Genomic DNA, 23,031 nt, shown 5'->3' on the forward strand with positions numbered 1-23,031 from the left:
CGAACCCGTGTCCCCTGCATCGGCAGGCGGACTCTCAACCACCGCGCCACCAGGGAAGCCCAGGAGCCAACATTTTTAAATTGGGAGATTTAATATAAACAACCCCTTTCCTGGCTTCTACTGAAAAATCAGAAGATCAAGCAGCTCTAGGCCCACCTTCCCAAAGGGCCATGGCTGGCAGAGCTAAGCAGCAGCTGCCCTCTTGAGAGGGGCGGTCTCCGGTCCACCGAAGCCCCATGCGCCCACACTTCACACATTTAGACAGCAGCCTGGCGGCTACCTGTATTTCAACCCACAGTGCCGTCCTCGCTTCTCTTTTCCATAGGGATTCTGGGGCCAAAGAGGAAGATGCACCTTCGCAGACCACGTGGCACACGGGAAGACACAGCTAGGGCAGGGCCCTAGGCAGGTTCTCGGATTCCCAGGCCTGAGTTAAAAACCAACCATCACCCACCAGAGTGCCCTCGCTGCTTGGCAGCTGATCAGCCACTGTGGGACGACCCCCAAAGAGTCCCACACTGCACCCTGATGCCCCTATCTGCAGACTCTCTGGACACAGCAGTGTGGCGTCTGGGATGACCTTTATTGGACATGTGGTTGGCCAAGCCGTGGTCTGGGAGCACTGGGCCCGGGACCCAGAACCCAGGCACTGAGTCTGAGGAGGCCCAGAGGTCAGGGCTGTTTGGAGCGAGGCCACAAGCGGCTGGTAAGGGAGCCAAAGAAGAGGCTCTGCTTGCTGGACGTGGAGAGCTCAGCCAGGCGCTGCTGCTCCTCCTGGAGTTGGGGGCAGACAGAGAGGGAGAGTCAGCCCAGGGGCCACCTTCCTTAAACCTTTGCCCAGCCCAGACACAGGATGCACCCAGACCCGAAGGGCCCAGTTCAGACACTGGCAAAAGCCAGCTTTGAGCCACAGAAGCCCAGACTCAAATCCCAGGGGGCCTGTCCCCTGAACCCTGGGAACCTATCCCAGGCCCTACACTGGACTACAACATCTTGCTCCCTAAGCCCCCAGTGCCCAGTCTTGAGCCCTAAGACCCCTGTCTGGATGCAGAGGGATCCCAGGCCCAAATCTCCAGGAATTCCTCCTTTGGGTACTCAGGAGCTCTAGCCAGGAACACAACCCCAAACTCGATCAACCTCAGCCTAGACTCCTGGGAATCTCTTTCTCAGACTCAATTCATATTCTTATCCCCACTTACAAATCAGAGGATCACAGGTCATCAGAACTCCTTGCCCAAACCCTTGGGCCAAGTGTCCAAGGATCCCTCTTCCCAGACCTGATCCAAACCCCCACCCCACAAAACACCAGGACCCCCAGACCATCAAGGCCTCTGGACCTATCTCAAATGCTTGGCGTTTCCTGCCTCCTGTGCTCAGCACAGGCTACAGAATCAATTCGCCCCTCATTACAAGGGCCCCCTGGGACGGGTGGTGTGAAAAGGAAGGCAGTTGCTCAAGGTCACACAGCCGGAGTGGAGACAGGTTGCTCCAGGGCTCCGCCTTCAAGAGCCTGGGGAACTGACGGTGACACCCCCCACCCACGCGGGGAAGCTGAAGACTCACCTGCTCCAGCCGGCTTTGCCGCTGCTTGAAAGCCTCCAGTGGGTCTTCCTCCAGGGCGTAGTGCTCCAGCACAGTTCGGACATCCTCCACACCATTCAGAGCAATGGCTGTGGGGATAGCAGGTGGGGGTCAGCCAGCTGAAGGTCAGAGGGAGGAAGGGCCCGCAAGGGTAAAGGTCAGACCGGGGTGGGGTCAGAGCTACGTGGAACATTTCTCAGCAGTCTAAAAGGGAGTCCCCTGAATATTCCCAGGCATCCCCTAAACATTCCAGAGGAGCATCCCAAACATTCTAAGAAGCTTCTAAAGACTGCAAGATGCTCACGGATCTCCTGCATTGCAAGTCCCTGGTTTCACATAAAAAACAAGCCAGAATCAAGCATCTTATCATTCCTCTTGAATGTCAAGGGCTCCAGGGTCAGAGGCCAGGAGGTCAGGGGTCAGCCTCACTCTTCAGGAAGGCAGATAGGTCCAATAAGACCCGGTCATCAGAGTTGCCATTCCAGGGCCGCAGGGCGACGCCGTTGTAGGGCTGTAGGCGGAAGGCTTCCTTCTTGCAGTCCACGACTACTACTCGGGCTGGGTCCCGATTCAGACACGAAATGTCCTGGAAGTGGGTGACAGGTCATGTCAAGGCCTGTGCTCCTTCCCTTCCCACCAGGAACCCACAGAGGGAGAGAGAGGTGGACAGACTACACATGCACTTGGTATCACACACTGGGATCATCACGACAGGGCCTCCTGAAGACCAGGCTGGGATGAAGACATCAAACCTAGCAGGGCGCAGAGGAGCTAGTCCCACAGATTCCCAGACCCAGGGCCTGGTGCACAGGCAAGTGGATTTGGAGGTTCCCTGGGGAGGGAGGTGGGCACTTGTGTATTTAACCGCTGTCCCAGGTGACTGTGGCAAGCTGCACGTTTGTAAACTTCTCACAGATAGAGGTGCAGACTGATCCACAGCAACACACAGAGAGTCACACAAAGACAGGTACCCAGACAGACCCTTCAAGACCCTCAATCACAGCCCATGTCCTTCTGAACCTTGAAAAACTACACAGACCCCCAAGACCCACCAAGACACAGTCAGAAACCCAACAAACACCAAGACCCATGGATACTTGGACAAAGACCCACAAAGAGACCCATTCACAGCCCCACAGACTCCTGGACCCCTGGATATATCATTGGTCACAGCAACAGATGCCAAGTCAAATTCCAACACAGTCTCATTTAAACTACTATAATTACATAGTCCCAGAGACACTCAGCTCCAGATACAGAGACAAAAACCCACTTCCAAATTTCATGTCCCTACCCTGTACTCCCAACTGTTTTCTTTGAAGAGATCCCATTTTCCCCTGCTCCCACTCCCAGATTCTGGGACAGAGAAAAGGGGGTTAGAGGCCCAGCCCAGGCTGGCGGCAGGCTAGTGTCCTACCAGAATCAGACCTGGGGCAGAACCAGAAGCAGCCGGTTGCTTCTCAACCAGAAACAGGTTGAGGCTGGGGTCAGAGCTAGGTCCTCTTTCCTTTGGGAAATGCCAGCCCTCCCCCAAATCCCAGAGCCCCACCATGGCCCCCACGTGGCACCTTAACATGGTGCCCATCCATGTATCTCGTGGCGTCCCGGAACAGGCGGTAGGAGATGAAGCCGTGGGGGTCCACACTGTCAATGAGCGGAAAGGCAGTCTGGGGGGTGAGGTGGGGGGGAGAACAAGGTCAGGATGAGCCTTGGCCCTGCAGCTCTCCCTCACCTCCTGCCACGTCGACCATCCCGCCCCTGCCCCGGGGGCCTCACCATGCCAGTCTCTGACGTAAAGATGACGATTTCATACAAAGGGGCGAGCTGTTGGAATAAGGTCTCGATGCCTGGACGCTTCTTAAACCTCCAGCCAGTGGCCAGCTGGAAAGGCAGTGAGAACAGTGAAACACTGAGACCCGGAGGCCCCTGTAGCCCCAAGAGGACAAAGACCCAGTCTCGGGGGATTCCCGGAACCAGAATGCTCTCTCCATCTCTGTGGCTCTCGGAGGGGTTCAGGAGTACACGGCTGTGACTGAGGGTCTAAGAGTATGGAGGATGTGACTCCCCTATGGCACTTACCGTGTGCCAAGGTACACTTACAACCACCTCCAGGCTGCAGAGTAGCACAGTTGAGGGAAGCAGGGCAATGAGGGGTGATACCTCTTCCCCTGGATCACAGAGTGGAACTGGGGCTGAACCCCAGCCTGGCTCCAGAGTCTATGCTCTTAACCACATCATCACAAGCCGGCCACCCAGCCCTATCTGGTGTCCCTAGCCCGCTGCCTTCCCCAGGACACACCGACCACTCAGGGTGCAAGAGGACGCCAGTGAGCTCCAAGACCAGTGTGTACGGTGGTTGGTAGTACGGCTCCCGCAGAGGGTCTGGGAGAAGGCAGGGGCTGGTGGGCTCGATGATCATCTGTGAAAGAGAGATGTAATGCGGGCACTCAGACAAGGAGGCAGGAGGCTGGGGGTGAAGGGATAGGGACTGGGCTCCTGCTCACCTGTCTATAATCTTTGAAATATTTGTATGTCCGGCGCAACTGCTGTACCAGAATTGGATCTAGGAGAACACCAGGGCACAAAGGGATTCCAAGATAAGCCACCGCTCAACCTCCTGGACAAACCAGGGGTTTATTTATCTACCAGATACAAACAGGTCTACATACCCACCTGGTTTGAAACAGCTCATTTCCAAGTACAAAGGTAAAAGGCAATGACATAACTGCCAGGTAGGAACAAATGTTTTTATTCACCTGTCAAGTTTTAATCTGAATACTTATATCCACACACCACCCCAGATACAAAATAGAATGCTTATACATCTGCCCACTTAAATCCCACATACATATAAATAAGTCTGCTCACATTATGCCAGTATATTTAGTCCATTTTGAACCTCTAGGTTTCCAAATGTGCCCACTTTAAAAGCAAGTATGTGAAATCTAGTTAAGCCACGATAAACATATACACACGTCTGTATACTTTAAACTAGTGGTTCTCAACTAGAAGCAGTTTTGTTCCTCGCTTCCCAGAAAATTCTGCAATGTCTGGAGACATTTTTGACTGTCACAATACTGGCATCTAGTGGATAGAGGCCCAGGATGCTGCTAAACATCCTACAATGCATAGGACTCTCCCCTACAACAAAGAATTATATGATCTATAGTATGAGAATGGCTGAGGTTGACAAATCTTGGAGAAATGAATACACCAAATCCAGTTTAAAACAGAAATCTTACATGACTACCTTTTTCAAGACAATATATTTAGCGCAGTTAAACTACTGTCTGCGGGCCTGCCTTTTTGAAACCAAAATATCAAAACACCACTTAAGCTAACAAACACACACACTTTAAAACTACAAGTTTACCTGCCCAACTTAAATCAGTATACTGCCTTGTTTAAACCAGTGTGACTCTACATCTGCCCAGTTAAAACAGCATACTTACCTACCTGCCCAGTTTAAAACAATCAATGTACTAACATGCCAGTTTGCAAACATCCCTACCACAAACAAGTGGCTTTCTGGACCTACCAATTTTATATTTCTCTTGGGAGGGACCAGGTGTGATAGAATTGACAACTACTCTCTACTATCCAACTTGTCAGAAGCTCTCTAAGAGCTGGTTCATCAGAAGGGGGAGGAAGGAAGGAGGCATTGTTTCGGAAATGAGGAGCTGGATGGGGTAGGGGCATGGTGGGAAAAAAAGAGGCTGTCATAAAGAAGGGGGTGGGGGGCTGCAGATGCTCAGATCTAAGGCACAGGAAGTCATGTGTCTGGTGATAGAAAGCCCAGTTCTCCCCAAGCACTCCCACCCACCTAGGATTCCCCTCCCCCATCTATCTGTCCCTGACCATCTGCTCTTGGGCTGAAGGGCCAGGGAAGGGGACTGGAGTTTTGTATGCCCCTCCCCCCAAGCCATCCAGCTGCTGACTCCTCTACCTCCCAATGGAGGGATGGGGGAGCACTAAATGGAGAGGGCACAGTAGAGAGGATCAGGGGACCCCAGAATCTGTGCTTGTTTACTCACCGTTGTCGAATTCATCCGGAATCTGGGAGGTAGAGAGAAAAATGGAGGGTTTGGGATGGCAGAGGCAGAACCCCATCACACCCAGAAAAGGAATCTCCACGGCCCTGGGAAGAGTAGGCAAAGGTCCCTGGGAGGGAGAGGTTCACCCCAGACCAGAAATGGGCCTGAACAGGCCAAATGGGAGGAGACCCACAGGATGGGACCCCTGGTAAGGCCTCTGGGTCTCTCTCCCGCTCACCTTGGCACCATTTTCATCCACAGAGTTGTTTCCTGTAAGGCAGATAGTGATGGATGAGAGGACTGAGGATCCAGTCTCCTGGGTTTTAAGGAAGTTTTGAAAAGGGCAGGGGGCCTAGCCTCCTGGGTCTGAGGGAAGCGGGCTAGAGCATCATGGCCTGCTGAGAGAGAGGAGGGGGCTGGTAGCCAGGATACCTGGGCCTCTGAGACAAGAAGGGCTGGGGCAGAGTCTCCTGGGTCTCTGAGGAATGAAGGGACTAGGGGGAAGGTTGGAGTTTTGGGTGCTGAGGGAAGAGGTAGCTTAGGGGGGTGGGCCCGGCCTATCCTTCCTCCTCTTCCAATTGACTCCCCATAGCTTAGCGAGGAACCAACTAGAAAAAGTAAAACGTTGAGTAGAGGAGTAGGAGGTAGAATTCCCTCATTTCCAAATTCTAGTTGGCTGCCCTATTGAGGGAGGAACCAGGGAATGAAGATGGGTGAAGCCCTTAGGGGAAAGAGAGGGAAGTTCCCAAGCAGAATAGAGGGCCAACAGAACAAATCTGGTGGACAAGGATATGTTCCTCACCAAAAATATAGATGACGCTCACGGTCCCACCAGCCCCGAGCAGCCCAGCAAGCCAGAGTGCAACTTTTTTGGCATAGCTGGGACCCTCCGAGTTCCTCTGCTGCTGTGGCCCCTGTGCCTGGGCCTTAGTGCCTGCTCGGCTCCCAATCTCTGTAGTCTGCAATTGAAAGGGAGTAGGTTGGTCAAGAGAGGAGAGAAAGAAGATCAAGGTGGTTTAGGCACCCTGGTCTGAGAAGGATGGAGGTTGGGAGCCAGGAAGCAGCCACCCATATGGCCTCCAGGTGTTGTGTCCCTGGAGGGGCAGGCAGGAGACTGGGTCTCTCAGAAGGGTCAAGAACTAAACTATCTGGTACCAGGAACCCAGGGGTTCAAGAGTTGACAAGTTCTGGTGCCCGGGATCCCAAAGGCAAAAGATTGGAAGGCCTGGAGCCGGAAAAAGCAGGGCAGGGAGATAAGATGAGGGAGCCTGGCTGAACACTGGGATTCCTGGAGCAAGACAATGAAGGACACTCAAGGGGATAGGACGGGGAGTTAAGTCCTCCGGACGCCTGGGGCTCACAGTAGCGGGGTATGGAGGGAGAGGGAATGGGAGCAGGGCCGGAGGGGCAATCGCTTGCTGGGGCTTAGGGCACGGAAGTAATGGACCCGGAGGTCAGAATGACTGGGTCTCTGTCAAGATGGAGGGAGGTCAAATCAGAAGCCCGAACATCTACCTCACCACCACCACCACCACCACCGCGAGGGAAATACCCGCAAGGCCAGGATGGGACTCCAGCGTCCCGGGCTCCTCCCCCTCAAGTATTACCTGAACAGTCACTGAGATGGGGGAAAAGATGACTCCCCTCCCCCGGCGCCCACGTGCGGTCGAGGAGGTGGGGTCCAGAGGACGCACTTGAGCCCCCAAGCATCTAGCCCGGGACGCAAGCGCTGCCTACCCCGGGAAGCGGGGAAGTGACCCAAAATGCTGGCGGTGTTCCATTCAGCAACCTGAGGTGCTGCGTCCCAAAACCTCCGGGCGGCGACGGTCCGCCTGGAACTCCAGGAAGGAGCCCCAGCACCCGGAGGCCACCCCCACCCCGCTCACCTGGTCCGGGGCCCGAGGGGGCGGCGTCGCGAGCCTCGCGCACAGCCCCCGCGCCCCTTGCCAGAGTCCGCTCCGCAACCTCAGGTACGGCACCGCCGAAGCCGCCATCTTGCGCTGACGCCACGCTACCCCGCCCCCTCACTCTCTCTCCCCGCCCCGGGCCGGGGCCGCGGCCAATGGGTGGTGCAGGGGAGGGGCGGGTGGACGGGAGCCCGAGAGAGACAAAGGGCTGCGGGCGCACTGCCGCGGGCGCACTGCCGCGGGCGCTCCAACTAGGACTGGGAGTCAGCCGGCACCACGCCCCCCTCGCGCCGGACGGCGTTCCGCCGCCCACGCCCCAGGTCTGCGCCGGACACCCACTTCTCCGAGGTGAAGCGGAAGCCCTAAGGGAGGGACCCAGTGGCTGCTTGATTTGTCCTAAAACCTGAAAGCCACCTTCACACACCTTCTTACTCACGGGCGGCCCAGAGGCCTCATCCGTCTTCCTTCCCATTCTCCGAACCCTTTCTTGCCCCTCCTCCCGTGAGCTTCTTAAAATGGGTTTGGAAAACCAGCCAGTCTCATGGAGGTTCAGCCAAAAGAACAGCTGCCCGTATCTGGCGGACTCGGGGTATTAAGAGGAAATCCATGATTTAGAGACTACAGGAACCACGATGAATCTTCCTCAAATTATTTTGAGAGGAAAACAAGTCTGATACCGTTTATGTAAACTTTAAAAACATGTAAATCACCACACATTTAGGGACATTTACTAAGGTAGTAAATGTACGAAGTTAGGAGAAGACAGGATTCAGGGTGCGGTTACTTCTGGAGGGGAACGGACTGGGTGTGCTGCTCAAGTGGGTCCTTCCTATCTGGTACACATATGGTTCCTATGCTGGGTGGTGGGGACATGGGTGCTCCAGACATACCTTTTTAAACATCTGAACTTTTTTTTTTTTTTTTCGGTACGCGGGCCTCTCACTGCTGTGGCCTCTCCCGTTGCGGAGCACAGGCTCCGGACGCGCAGGCTCAGCGGCCATGGCTCACGGGCCCAGCCGCTCCGCGGCATGTGGGATCTTCCCGGACCGGGCCACGAACCCGCGTCCCCTGCATCGGCAGGCGGACTCTCAACCACTGCGCCACCAGGGAAGCCCTGAACTATTTTATAATACAGTTTATATTACATTTGTAAAGAGACATGTGAATATCAAATGAGGAAAGTGAAGGAAGGTCAAGTACTAAGCCCACTCTCCACACTGCTCCCCATGCCCACGCCCTTAGTCAAGCTACAGCAGTTCTGGTGTCACTGCTACGTGGGCTCAAAAGAAAAGACTATCAAATGCTGTAACCTGCACCAAAGGAGAAATTTAGGTTTCCTGAGGGATACTCACTGATTTTCACTTAACTCAAGCATGAGTAAGATGTAACTTTATCAATCACATGGCAGGCTCTGTTCTAATAATCTCTTTCCAATGTCTTCTACATTCAACAGCCCTCTGGGATAGGGAGTATCATTTTCTAGATGGGGAAACAGGCTTTTGTAGGACTGTTATTTGCCTAAGACCACACAGCATGGAAGTAAGTGGGGTCTGCAAATGACCCCACTTACAAACCAGCGCGCGCGCGCGCACGCACGCGAGCACACACACACACACACGACTTTTGACCAAACAGCTTTTTAATGAAAGACAGTAACACAAAAAAAAGCTGGGGAAGGTGGAGTACAAGAAGGTGGGGACCCTCCCTGTCGACTCTACTCTGATTCCCATGAATATCAGGGAGGGAGACAGGAACCCAGGAAGGAAAATAGAAGAAATCCTGATCAACCCGGCTAGCCCTGCTCCAGGGCCCAGATCCTGTGTCAGAGCCAAGGGCCAGGGAAGGAAGGAGGGACACTCTCCATCTGCCAGATTCATCTGCCAAAGTCCACCCTGCCTGCCTCAGGCCTCCAGGAGCTTCCCCAGGAAGCGGAGGTTGAGGATCTTGAGCTGTTCATCAAGGTCCATGCGGACTATGCCATCCTCGCCATCAATGCTCAGCAGAACACCTGTGGCTTCCCGATCCTCACCCAGGATCACCTTCACCTGTGGGGGGTGGGACGACACGACACATGGGGTCACGGTCCTTGGCAGCAGCCCAATGCCCCCACATCCCTTTGTCCTCCCTTACCTTGTTGTTCTTAGTCGGGGTGATGGGCTCCAGGTGCTCACTGGAGATGCTGACAACCTTCTCGCTGTCCTTCAGGTATACGGAGCACATGCCTCCCTGGGGGTGGGGACAGCCTGGTCAGCCTGGCCTGCTCCCAACACAGGACTGATACCCCCCCTCAAGGGACATAGGATCAGGGCTTATTCTAAGAAGTCACTTTCCCAAAGTGACACAGGGGCAGGAAAGGTGAAGGCTGGGCCTGGTTCCAAGGCCTGGGGTCTGTGGTGTATGGGGGCAGGGTGATCAGATCAGCAAGGGAAGCACCAGTATGAAGCTAACTTAGGCCAAAAGGGAGACTGTTTCTCAGGCTCTTGACTCATTGTGCCCCAAACTGGCCTCAGTTTCTTCCCCACACTCGCTCCTCATCCTGGGTCTCCGTCTCAAGGATGGCCCCATGGTCCCCGGCACCAGCCAGAGCGCTAGACCTCGTCTTAGTCAGCAACTTCACCAACAACCTCCAGCTCTGAGGCCTGTCCATTCAGCCTCCTGAGGGTCTCTCCCACCTCCCTCCTTCCTCTCCTCCCCACAGCCCTGTAGTACAGCCTGACCTCCCCCTGGGCTCCCAGCCCCTGAGCCAACTATGACAGAGCAACATAGTGAATTGATTCCAAACCACAGATCTGATCCCATCACTCCCCTGCTTAGATTCCTCCACCACCCACCAGTGCCCTCAGGACACAATCCAAGTTCCCCAGGCTGGCATGCGACCAGCTCCAGCCACTCCTCTGGCCTCATCACTCACCTTCCCCCTTGAAACTTTATGTTCCAGCCACAATGAAGAGACTTCAACCCCCCAAATGTGCCAGACTTTCCCTCACCTCCAGGCCTTTGCACAAGCACTCTATCTGGAACACACTCAACCCCTTCCCCGGCCATTTCTCTCGGCTTACTCCTGTTCATTCTTCAGGTCTCAGCGCAGATGTCACCTTCTCCCGGAAGCCCTCCCTGATCCCTTCCGAAGTTGGATAAGGTGCCTCCTCTGGGTTCACCTAGCTCCCCTTGCCCTCTGGGCTTCCCATATCCCAGCTCTGGCCACTTGGGCTGTCACCGTCTGGAGACATGTCTGTCTCCCCCACTGGAATGTGAAATCTGTGAGGGTAGGGCCTGGAGCTATCTTCCTCTCTGGTGTTTAATTAATTCAATTAATATTTACTGAAGGGCCAAGAAGGTGTCAGTCCCTCATCTAGGAACTGGGGCTACCTGGGAAGAAAATATAGGCTTGGTAATCAAAGAACCACACCAGGGTAAACGTGAAGCTTTTAAGCAGGTAGATAACATGAAAAAGAATTACATGGACCCATAAGAGACAGATCTGAGACAGCCCAAGTGCTTTCTTGAAGGATGAGTAGGAGTTAACTAGACAAAGAATGGCAGGAAGAGAGTTCTAGACAGAGGAAACTAATAAGCAAAGGCCCTGAGGCGGCAGAGAATTCAGTGACTGAAAAGACGGAGAGAGGCCAGCAGAGCTGGAGCTGGGAACGCCCAGGGGGCGTGGGTGCCTGGCACTAAGCCGAAGGCTGGCACAGAGGAGCACTTAGTCCATGTTACTGAACTGATCTCAGAAGAGTATGTCAAAAAGTAACCACACTCCTGGGTGCCAGTCACTGTCCCAGGCCGTTGGGGGCCCAGCCACGCGCACAAAAGGCAGAAGACCCCGCCCCGTAGAGCTTACATGCCAAACCTTTCCACATCTATCTTTCCAGCTATAAATGAGTACTGGAAAATGGGGATAGACAGTTAAAAAGAAAACAGAGAACAGTAACCAGAGAGACTGGGGACCCCAAAGGAAGGGATGCCCGCCCACCCACCAGCCTGGGCACTTACCGTGACACTGCGGATGACGCCTGTCTGCCCCACCACTTGTGTATCCAGGTAGGTGTCCCGCACCTTCACCTGGATGTCAGTGGTCACCCAGTCGCTGGAGTTCTGCTCAATGCCTGAGCCAGGTGTGTGCGGGTTGTAGCCACCAGGGGAGGGAGCTCCAGGTGTCATCGGACTATAGCCAACAGGGCTCGGGCTGGGGCTGGCCTGTAGGGAAAAAGGGATGGGGTCATTGGGAACAGGTTATTTGGCCTGGTTGTCCCCATAGACCCAAGGCCCATCCTAGCCCACCACCCTCAAGGGCGTGCCAAGTGAGCAGTACCTGGTAGGCCATGGGCGAGGGGGTGGGGTGATAGCTGGCTGGGGAGTGGGTGTTCTGGTAGCCTGCTGGGCTTGGCGCCACCTGGTGGTAGCTCTGGGGGCTGGGGCTGGGCTGGTAGGAGCCTTGTGGGGAGGGGGCTGCATAGGGGGAGAACTGGTCTGTGTTGTACCTGCAGAGACAAGGAGGGGGGCGGGCATTAGCTGGGGGCAATAGAAGGGGAGGGAAGGAGGTGGTGGCAGTGGAAAGGGTGGGGACAGCGGCTGATAAGCGCTAGCCCCAGTGGACTCACATGGCTGGTGTCCCTGGCGTCTGCGGGTTGTACTGTGGGTTGACCTGCGGGGACGAGGGGTCTGGGTAGCCAGGTGTTTGGGGATTGGGGGTGCCCCCATAGGCCTGTGGGGATGGGGTAGGCTCATCATCGAACGCGTACTCATATTCTTCCTCAGCCCTGTTGGGGAGAGACGTCTGTTGAGAATGACTGTGGTGATGGCAATGATATGGCAAATGCTTCCAGAACAGGGCTGAACACCAGGCAAAACCAAGGCAACTCCATCCTCACAAACAGCCCCATCCAGAGGCCTCCATTTCACAGGTGAGGAGACTTGGGAAACAGAGATGAGGTTGCCCAAAGTCACGTGACCAAGATCGCACAATTTGTCTCCAAGCCCAGGTCGTGACCGCAGCATGCTACAATGGGAGCTGGAGAGATTACTTTGCCCCCAGCCCCAGCCTTGCCTACCCCTTCACATGACCAGCCTGGGGCTGGGAGCAGAGAACTCAGGGTGGACCACACAGACCCGTCCATCCCACAGAAACACAGCAGAACCATTCACGCACGTGGGCGCACACAGCCAGTGGCTCAGGGAAACCTGCCCCAGCCCCCAGCTCCTGGCCCTCACCGTGACGGTGTGTTAGGATTGTTGGGGTCCCAGGCCCCACTCTGGGCAGGAGTGCGGCTGCCATCATGCAGGGGCGTCTGAGAGCCGTAATGCGGGGTGCGACTACCTGGAAAGGGAGAGATGTGTGCCCATCAGTTCTGTCCTGGCTCCAGATCCCCCCACATTGCCCCTCATCCTCGTCCCCTGGGAGTGCTCACCATCCTGGAGAGGCGTCTGAGAGCCGTACATGGGCGTGCGGGAGCCAGAGCCGTACATGGGCGTCTGGGAGCCATACATGGGTGTCCGCCCATAGGTTGAGGTCATGCCGCCTGGGCGCCGTGAGCCCCTGTAGACACAGAGAACAAGTGGGGTGAGTAGGGCCCTTGCACCACCCAACAACCTCCCTCCCAGCCTTGCCCTGGCCCGTACACCGTGGTGAGGCGCTGACGGTCCACTGAGATGGTCTGGCAGGTGGAGTGCAGCTCCACGCGGGCTGTGGACTCCGTGGCATCTTTCACCACGCCAATGTAGCCTGGTGGGGAGGCAGGAGGTCAGACCGCGTGGGCTCTCCTTCACCGTGCCCCTCCCCAGGCCTCCACACCGCCTCACAGGTCACCTTTGTAAGGCCCCTGGGAGATGCGCACAGTCTGGCCGATGAGCTCGTTGTCTCTCCGCCCCCGGCCCCTGCTCATGCCGCCACTGCCGCCACCTGGGCTGCCAAAGCCACCACGCTGACCTGGGGAAGAAGACTGTCACCACTCCCCGGGGCCGTCCCCTCAAGTGCTGTGCCCACAGCCAGGGTACCCTCCAACCCCTCTTCACCTGACTCCCTCCACCCTTGGGTTAGGAGGCTCCTCTGGGGGCCCCCCACCAGAGCCCTGGGCTTTCCCATCACAGCCCTCACCACTGGGCTGCAGTGCGGGGGGGGGGGGTCGGGTCTCCCCTGGGCTGTGAGCCCCATCATGGTCGGGCCAGCCCAGAGCAGACACTGAGTGTGGGCTGAACAGCCTCTCTCTTCCACCCCCCATATATCCCCACCCCAAATTCCCCTCACCTCCAGCACTGGGGTGCATGGGGCTGCTGATCCGGGGGCTCATCGGGGCAAAGCCACCTACTGTGAAGTTGGTCACATCTCGCGGCTGGGGAAAGGGCAAGAAGTGAACGGGAAGGCAGGGCCTGGGTGACAGGCTCCCAGCCCCTGCACCACACTGCCTGCTGCCATTTGGGAACAGTTCCTGATTGAACCTGCCCAGCAGCCATGCCTCCCTCCTTCTGCTCACAATGCCTCAATTTCCCTTTGGGAAAACAGTCACCCCTATGCCATTGTGCGCCTGTCAATCAAGAGGCCCAGGCCTCCCTTGGGCAAGGAGTGAGACTAAAATGTAGTAGTCAGGAATTTAAACCCCCAGTGACACAGAAACCACAAGCCATGGGAATTCAGCATTCCACCTGCAGGGCCTGAGAAAACCATCTCCTGGTCCCAGCTCCCCAGATCCCAGGTTTGATTTCCTTTCTGATACCTGGTTCTGTACAACTTCCCTACAAATCCCACCTCAGGAACTTTGCTTTCCCCTGAGACGTTCAGGTGGCTCTCTGACCCTTCCTTCAGGTCTCTGCTCCTGCCACCTGCAGCAGCCCCCGTCACTCTCTATCTCCTTATCCCGTTTCATTTTTCTTCAGAGTGCTTGCCATCCACCCCGGTTGCACTACGCATGTATTTATCTGTTCATCTCCAGAGCAGCAGCACTAGAAGGGCAGAGACTGTTCTGTCTTGTTCACTGCCGTACCTCCAGTGTCAAGCACCTAAGAGGTGCACAATAAAACTGAATGAACAAACGATTTGGTAAATAGCTCAGTATCCCAATAACCCTTTTTTTCCATACTTTGCCAAGGACCTGACACTGACACTTGCCCTCCTAATCCTCCACAAGCCCATTCTTGTCACTCCTGGGGCCAGGGTAGGTCAAAGAGCCGAGTCAGGTAGCCAACAGACAGGGTGCCACCATGCCTGTCTCACCTTCGAGCCCCCTGCCAGCACCAGATGGCGGGTCTTGCAGACAAACATGCCCCCGTTCTCTACAAGTTTCTTGCAATGAAGGAAGGCGAAGCTGCGGAAGAGATGGCGAATCTCGCCCTCCCGGCCCTGGATGGGGAAGGACAGTCACTCTTGTGGCCATGCCCCACTCCAGCTCTTTCAGATGTGACAGACGGGCAGGAGCTTATACTCACTGAGTGGGGGCCATCAATGACCTTGACAATGTCTTTCACATGGATGTTGTTCTGTTCTGAGTCCAGGGCCACGGCAAAGCGGTTGTCCTTCTTCCGGGTCACAGCCTGGTGCCTGACAGTCACCACCTTCCCATACATGTTTAGCACCTATGGAGGGAGGGGAGGGGATGCTTAGGGGATGAGAGTAGAAAGGGGTGATGTGGAGCAGGGCTTCCCTACAGTGGGATGATTATTCCTGTAGGAGACTGTCCCAAGCTCTGCAGGATGTCTAGACTCCCTGACTCTGGGGCAGGTAATGTCAGGGAACCACCCCCCAGGCACTGGGTCAACCAAAAATGTCCCCAGTCATTCCAAAACACCCTCTGGGAGGAGCCTCCATTCCAACTGAGCATCAGGGACCTGAGAGATGAGCAGAGGAATAGATGTTAAGATAATAGCTAATGTCTACCCATCACTCTGTGCCAGACCCATGCTAAATTCTTCACACAAGATTTCACTGAGGCCTCAAAATTTCCCTCTGAGATGGGTGCCGTCACAATTCCCATTTTACAGAGGGGAAATCTCAGGCCCAGAAGAGGGCAATTACTAGCCCAGGGTCATATAGCACAGAGCAACAGAGCTGAGATGTGAATCCAGAGCCCAGGGTCCTAAGCATTTACACTCTGTGGCTCCCACATGCACGGTGAAGGGGAGGAAGGCACCAGCAGCACCCAGCCCTTGAGAAAGCACCGAATGCCTGGGTACGTATCTGATATCACGGATTCAGTCACAACTGACGAAGTATATGCTGCTGCTATCTTCTTTTTACAGGGTGTGATACTGAGGCACAGAGAGGGTAAATGACACGCACTTGCCTGATATCACACAGCTGGCCATGGGTGACAGAGCCAGGTCTGCAAACCTGAGCAGTCTGGGATCTTAGCCACCATGCTCGGCCACCTCCCGGGATGAGGAGCTGAAGGGAGAGGAAGCCCCTAAAGTAAGCCTGCCTCTGCGTGCAGCACACACACCTGGAAGGTCTCCCGCTCCAGTCGCACGATGACACCCACGGTCTGGGGGTCCAGCTGCACCAGCTCCCCCCATTCATGCTGGCCCCCGACATCCACACCTGATGCCGTCTCCGAGCAGAGCTGCAGGTCCCGGGGGAGCACCTTCAGCTGTGGGAGATGGGAAAGGGTGAAACAGGGTCCACGTGGCTCATCGGCTTCTGTCTCCTCCTGGCACATCCACCCCACTCCCAGCCTTCTGCTAGCTACCTCGTGCATGGTGAGGTCAGAGAAGAGGATGACGAAGTTCTCCTCCACCCGCACAATGAGGCCTGTGTCGCCCTCGAACCGGCCGGCAATCACCTTCACGTGGTCCCCCATCTTGAAGTACTTCCGAAGTTCCTGGGCCGGGAACTCCAGCATGTCCTAGGGATTGGGTGTGAGGACAACGAGCAAGTCAGGGGAAGTCACCACAACCCATCTGTCTACCCATCTTCAGATTCCACTCGTAGTCTCACAAAGACCCTGGCCAAAACCCACTCCAGGCTCACACCCCCAACCACAGACCACCCGGACCAACCTCAGCCTGCCCCGGAGACTCAGGATATCAGCCTGGACAACCTTTACCCCGCACAGAGACAGCCTGTCCCCAAGACATATGACACCAGACTAGACACCTCCTCAGACCCACCTGGAGACAGCCTCACCCCAGACACACCATGCTGGGCCTAGACAAGCCTCAGACACAACCACCCCTAAGCAAACTAAAACCAGTGTCCTCAAGATTACTCCATGGTTTCGTCATGCCCTCAACCCACCACGTACATACGGGCAGCATGGTCCCCACCTTGAGGTCCTCGTGCTTGGGCATGATGGTGATCTTGTTGCCATCCACGCTGAGGATCTTGCCCTGCAGGTTGATGAGCTCACCCTCACACACCTCCACGTTGTCTCCAGGTTGGAAGTTGTGTTCCCGCTCCTTCCCTGTGGGGGGAGGCACAGGGCTAACTTGAGGGCTGCTCACCGTGGGCCGCCCACTCCTTGGCCTGGGTTACTGACTGAGACCAAATACCTGTGCTTTCAGTCACCACCTCGAGGTCGATGCCCTCTGGCTGGTCCTCAAATTTCTCCAGCTCAGAGAGTGTGGGCTTCACACCCTCCGTGATCTGAGCCCCAAGAGACAAGAGGAAGAGAAGGAAGTGGATGAAAGTCAGTGTCACAGCCCAGCTGAGCGGACTGGAGAGATGGTGAGATTAATCCCCTGGGGATACTCCTAACTTGAGGATCCAAGACAAGCCCAGATAACCCACTGCTCTGGGGCCTGGACTGCAGGAGGGAGAAAGCTTGGCCTCCCCGCTTCCCACCACCATTAGCATGACCCCCTCTGGGACCCTTACCACAGCAGACATGGCAAAGCTCTTGAACAGAAAGCCCTTCCGGCTGTAACGGTTCCCCTCGAAGATGAGGAAGTCACCATCAGAGGCAACATCACCCCCCAGGGACCTGGGAGTTTGTGGGGGAGAGAACATTGGAAGTGGAGGTTAAGAGGAAAATCTTGCTGTACCTCAGTTTCCTCTGCTGGCAAAGGGGAAAAGGACACAGGATGCCTGAGCCATCCCCTCCCAAAACACACCCCTCGGCGAGAGTGACCTCTCACAAAGCCTGAAGCCCCCGCCTCAACGGAAGGGCGCACAGCACCCACCTTCTTGCACCCTGCTGCCCCCCGTCCCTGCTTTATTTTCCACTATAGCAAGTTTGACCCATCTTCCTAACTAGAATGGCAGCTCCAGAAGTGGGGGGGACGTAGCAGCTCCAGAAGGGGGGGGGACGTAGCATCTTTTATTCACTATTTCCCCTATAACAGGGCCTGGCACACAGCGGGCACTCGGTGAGTACTAGCTAGACAAAATATCAGACACTGCTAACAGTTAACACTCACGGACACATATGACCTCACTGACTCCTCCCCAAAGCCCATGACATCAGTAATATGAGCCTTGTTTCCAGGGAAATGAGAGAATGAGGCTCAGGGAGGGCATGTTGGCATGACCGACATGGCCGAGCCCTCGAGTCTGAGAGTCAAGATTCAAATGCAGGGGGGCGGGGCTCCCAAGCCTGTGTTTACCTCTACTGGCCCTGCATGTGGGACAGGGGGACCTTAGTTCCTGCCCCATGCTCTAGAGTGGGGAGGGAAAGCCTGCCCCACTCTCAAAAAGGGAGCGCTAGGAGCAGGCTGAGCTCCTCCTGCCAATTGCTCAATCATCTTCTCATTCACATGGTACATTTAGCAAGAGGCGAGACTGCTCAGCTGCACATGTCTGGGCACTGAGTCAGACCGGCTACTGGGGGGCAGTGAAGGTCACTCTAGCTTGTGCTCAGCAGGGGATGTCCAGACGGGTGGAGACCACTGGTGTAAATGAGTCCAATTCAGGCATGTGCAGTATTAATCTGGCCTGGCCTGGAGGTATTAGCCCAGCCTGGCAAATCAAAAGGCTCATTCTACAGTCCAGCCTTTAACAGAATGAAAAACTGGCTGCTCATAATGTGTTTCCAGACAGGACCTGAGGAAGTGTCACTGGCTCTTGTTTCTCCACCTCCTCCTCTCCTGCCCTCCCACTGGAGCCCCCGGCAGCCCTGGAACACTGGAAACGCTGGGCTGCTCCAATGCTCTATCCAGCGAGGAGGGGGAGGGAGACACCCTGAGTGGAAGGGGCTCTGTACCCACAACTGAGGTGTCCAGGCATCAGGAGATGAGGGTAAGAGACTTTATAAAGCCTGATGTGTTGATAAATCTCATTTCAATATGTGATACCACTAATCACACTTACTAGGTGTCAAGTGTTGTTCTGGGTACACACGCATATTAAATCATTTGAGTCTCAATATAATCCTAGGAAGCGGGGGTTACTATTATAATCTTTGCAGCAGAGGAAACCAAGACACAGGGATGTTAAGTAACGTGGCTAAGGCTACACTGCCAAGCTAACGACTCACAAACTACGGATGGCTCCGGGAGCCCAGCCCTGTGGAGGAACCTGCAAAGGCACATCCTACACCACAGCTCTGGGCACCCGGCCTGGCCCGGCCCAAGGACACTCACCTGATCTTTTCTGCATCAAACAGCCTCTGTGGAGGCCGCTTAAACTTCTTCCTTTTGGCAAACCAGTCTTTCTGTGTAGGAAAAGGGGCATGAGTAGGAAGGGTGAGGGACGAGGGCTTGGCCACCAGCAGGGGAATCAAGCACCCCGTCTCCCCACCGGCAGCACATCCCCACGATACCAAGCTCATGCGGGCCTTGATGCGGTCGTAGTCGATGCGTGGGATCATCTTTAGGGAGATGGTGTTTTGGCTGGGCTCCACATAATCCACCTGAGAAGGCCAGACAGGTGGTCAGCAGGGGCCCAGCCCTCCCCTCCTGACCCCGGACACAGAAAGGGAAAGGAGATGCCAGGAAGGGCAAGGGACAAAGGGTGATGGGGAAGAAATGAAACTGCTGACAAGTCCCCCAAATTCACTCTCTAGCCTGTCTTCCCTCCATTCTGAAATTGAGTATCCACTGCCATCTTTTTTTTTTTTTTTTTTTTGTGGTACGCGGGCCTCTCACTGCTGCGGCCTCTCCCGTTGCGGAGCACAGGCTCCGGACGCACAGGCTCAGCGGCCATGGCTCACGGGCCCAGCCGCTCCGCGGCATGTGGGATCCCCCCGGACCGGGGCACGAACCCGTGTCCCCCGCATCGGCAGGCGGACTCCCAACCACTGTGCCACCAGGGACGCCCTCCACTGCCATCTTGACATCTCCACCTGGATGTCTAGAAGGTCCCGCACACCCAGCATAACTGCAACTAACCTCCTGATTGCCCCAAACCCACTCCTCTCCCCATCTTGTCCCTCTCCATCCTTCCCTCTGCTCAGGCACACAACGTGGGAGGCATTCTTCACTCCTTTTTTTCTCTTACACCCATATCCAACCTCGTAGCAAACCAGTCAGCTCTGCCTTCAAAAATTCTGACCTTTCCCCCCTCCTCTACTACTCCAGCCTCAGTCCTGTCCTACCATCGCCTGCCACCTAGGCTGTGGCAGCAGTCTCCTCACTGGTCTCCCTGCTTCCGTGGCCCATCCAGTCTATTGCAGGGTTTCTCATCCAGGTAAGCCTTTGTTGTAGCGGCCGTCCCGTGCCTTGACGGATGTTAGCAGCACCCCTGGCTTCTAGCCCCTAGATATCAGACTCAACTCCCTCCCCAGGTGAAACAACCAGAAATGTCTCCATTCATTGTGCAATGTCCCCTGGGGGTACCCCTGCTTGAGAACCAGTGGTCTAGTCCCAATGCAGTCAGCAGCGTAATCCTATCAAAATCCAAGCCACACTGTGTCCCTTAGAACCCTCCCATCTGACTCCAGTAAAAGCCAAAGCTCTAGGATGAGCCACAGGCCCCGTTGCCTCCCTGAGCTCATCTCCTGCCACTCTCACACTCACTCACTCTGCTTCGGCCAGTGACAGTTCTACCTCATGGGCTGCCTTCTGCCACACCCCTTCCCCGAGAACTCCGCATGGCTCACTCCCTCACCACCTTCAGATCTTTACTCAAAATGCATAGAACATGCACAGAAGATGGTCATCCGTTTCCTGTGTGCTTGCAATAAAGTCCAGATTCTGCTTCACCTGATCCGAGTGGGGTTCTGCTCTCTGCACTAGTCAGGGGGCTGGAAAGGACAAAGAGAAAGGAGGGGAGGACAGAACAGACAGCCCTGGCCTCCTCAGCTGCCCCACCCCAGCCCAGCCCCAGGCACCTGAGCGATGTCGTCCTTATAGATGCCCCGCTTGAGGCGGACCCAGGATTTTGGTTTCAGGTTGGCCACCTCCTTCACCACTTTGAGCACATCTGTCATCTCCTTGATGGGCACCATCTGCTGGTTCCAGTAGCCAAGCCGCAGGTTGCCCACGCCCTCAATGGCCTGCTTCACATGGGTCTGCTTGTAGGCCTCCACGTAGATGTAGCCCTTCACATGCTCTGGTGCCACTACCGACTTAATCTGCAGGGGCTGGAGGGCCGAGCCAGTGTAAAGAGACAGTGAGACACGACTGCTGGTACCAGGAATGACCGCCACCTCAGCAGTCTCCTAGGAATTTATCCCACAGAAACATGTTTGTGCAATGACCCCCACACAGGGACATTCACTGTAGAGCCATTTAGCATAGAAAACAAACAAGACTGGAAATTTTTAAATGCCCCCAAAGAGGGACTTGTTAAGTTATGGAATAACCATATAGACATAACTCGTTTTACTGCTCTTCGGCTTTATAGCACTTTGTAGCTATTGTGTTTTTTACAACTGAAGGTTTGTGACAGCCCTGCAGGGAGCAAGTCTATCAGTGCCATTTTCCCAACAGCAATTACTTTTTAGTTAAGGTATGTACATTGTTTTTTTTTGTTGTTTTTTTTTTTGTGGTATGTGGGCCTCCCTCTGCTGCGGCCTCTCCCGTTGCGGAGCACAGGCTCCGGACGCGCAGGCTCAGCGGCCATGGCTCACGGGCCCAGCCACTCCGCGGCACGTGGGATCCTCCCAGACCGGGGCGCGAACCCGGTTCCCCTGCATCGGCAGGCGGACGCGCAACCACTGCGCCACCAGGGAAGCCCTGTACGTTGTTTTTTTTAGACATAATGCTATGACACACTTAATAGAATACAGTATAGTGTAAACATAACTGTTGCATGCAGTGGGGAACAAAAAAATTCATGTGACTTGCTTTACTATGATATTCACTTTATTGTGAGGGTCTAGAACCAATACCTCTGAGGTCTGCCTGTACCATGAAATACAATGTAGTACTTAAAAAAAACAATGAGATGGATCTATATGTAGTGACACAGAAAGATATCCAACGTATGTTCTGTGGAAAAAGCAACTAGAACCAAAGAAAGCTGGAGTGACTATACTAACAGCAGAGCAGACTTAAAGACAAAAATTGTTACCAGAGACAGAGGACATTTAATAATGATAAAAAGGTAAATCCATCAAGAAGATATAAGAATTATAAATATATATGAACCTAACAACAGAGCCTCAAAATATAGGAAGCAAAACCCAACAGTAATGAAGAGAGAAATTGGTAATTCACCAATAATAATTGGAGACTACAATACCCCACCTTCAACAATGGATAGAACAATTAGAAGATCAACAAGAAAACAGAACATTTGAGCAACTCTACAAACCAACAAGACCTAACAGACATCTATAGCTAGAACACTCTGTCAAACAGCAGTGAAATTCTCAGGGGAACACTGAACACTCTCCAGGATAAACCATATGTTAGGCCACAACACAAGTCTCAAATGTAAAAGGACTGAAATCATATCAAGTATAATATATTCTTCAACCACACAGAATGAAGTCAGAAATCAAAGGAAATTTACAAGGTTCATAAATATGTGGAACACACTTCTAAGTAACCAGTGGGTCAAAGAAGAAATCGTAAGGGAAATTTTAAAACATTTTGAGATGATGAAAACAAAAACACAACATACTAAATTTATGGGATGCAGAGAAAGCCGTGCTTAGAGGTAAATTTACAGCTGTAAACACCAACTTAAAAAAATTTTTTTTTCAAATCAATAACCTAACCTTCCACCTTAAGAAACTAGAAGAGAAAGAGGAAATTAATCCCAAAGCAAGCAGAAGGAAGAAATAATAAAGATCAGAGTGGAAATAAGTAAAATAGAGGTTAGAAAAACAATAGAGAAGACGTTCAAAACCAAAAGTTGGTTCTTTGAAAAGATCAACAAATTTAACAAACCTTTAGCCAGACTGACCAAGAAAAAAAAGAAAAAACTCAAATTACCAAAATCAGGAATGAAAGAAAGGACATTACTACCAACCAAACTTACAGAATTTTAAGGCATACTATGAATAACTGCATGCCAATAAATTAGATAACCTAAAGGAAATGAATTTTTTTGTAGAAAGACATAAATTACTACAACTGACTCAAAAAGAAATAGAAAATGTGAATAGACCTATAAGAGGTAAAGATATTGAATTAATAAGCAAAACACACACACACACACACACACACACACTCTCTCTCTCCCTCTCCCTCTCCCT

General features: G+C 54.0%; 2 protein-coding genes across 3 annotated transcripts in view; both read right to left on the reverse strand.

The window, feature by feature from the left end:
* Positions 1-564: 564 nt before the first annotated feature.
* On the reverse strand, positions 565-7,636 carry TIMM50 (translocase of inner mitochondrial membrane 50). The gene is made up of 11 exons (XM_007114497.4): positions 7,502-7,636; positions 6,418-6,574; positions 5,854-5,885; positions 5,616-5,637; positions 4,086-4,144; positions 3,881-4,000; positions 3,358-3,462; positions 3,150-3,248; positions 2,011-2,167; positions 1,564-1,670; positions 565-774 (listed from the first exon to the last, which is right to left on the reverse strand). Exons 1-11 carry the CDS (start codon positions 7,607-7,609, stop codon positions 673-675), a joined length of 1,068 nt encoding a protein of 355 aa, XP_007114559.1. The 5' UTR covers positions 7,610-7,636; the 3' UTR covers positions 565-672.
* Positions 7,637-9,149: 1,513 nt separating this feature from the next.
* SUPT5H (SPT5 homolog, DSIF elongation factor subunit) overlaps positions 9,150-23,031 on the reverse strand; it is a 27,106-nt gene continuing 13,224 nt past the window's right edge. For both annotated transcript variants that reach the window (XM_055082593.1, XM_007114494.4), the window contains 20 exons: positions 20,716-20,967; positions 19,207-19,296; positions 19,028-19,098; positions 17,325-17,430; positions 17,000-17,093; positions 16,775-16,911; positions 16,198-16,353; positions 15,952-16,098; positions 14,942-15,088; positions 14,730-14,855; positions 13,767-13,851; positions 13,329-13,448; positions 13,142-13,244; positions 12,931-13,058; positions 12,734-12,839; positions 12,124-12,282; positions 11,835-12,003; positions 11,516-11,719; positions 9,653-9,748; positions 9,150-9,567 (listed from right to left, as the gene is read on the reverse strand). In XM_055082593.1, coding sequence (XP_054938568.1) covers positions 9,424-9,567; positions 9,653-9,748; positions 11,516-11,719; positions 11,835-12,003; positions 12,124-12,282; positions 12,734-12,839; positions 12,931-13,058; positions 13,142-13,244; positions 13,329-13,448; positions 13,767-13,851; positions 14,730-14,855; positions 14,942-15,088; positions 15,952-16,098; positions 16,198-16,353; positions 16,775-16,911; positions 17,000-17,093; positions 17,325-17,430; positions 19,028-19,098; positions 19,207-19,296; positions 20,716-20,967 — 2,640 coding nt within the window. In that variant the 3' untranslated portion in view covers positions 9,150-9,423. The remainder of the gene's footprint in view (positions 9,568-9,652; positions 9,749-11,515; positions 11,720-11,834; positions 12,004-12,123; positions 12,283-12,733; positions 12,840-12,930; positions 13,059-13,141; positions 13,245-13,328; positions 13,449-13,766; positions 13,852-14,729; positions 14,856-14,941; positions 15,089-15,951; positions 16,099-16,197; positions 16,354-16,774; positions 16,912-16,999; positions 17,094-17,324; positions 17,431-19,027; positions 19,099-19,206; positions 19,297-20,715; positions 20,968-23,031) is intronic.

Source organism: Physeter macrocephalus, unplaced genomic scaffold (assembly GCF_002837175.3).
Source record: "Physeter macrocephalus isolate SW-GA unplaced genomic scaffold, ASM283717v5 random_195, whole genome shotgun sequence".
NCBI lineage: Eukaryota > Metazoa > Chordata > Mammalia > Artiodactyla > Physeteridae > Physeter > Physeter macrocephalus.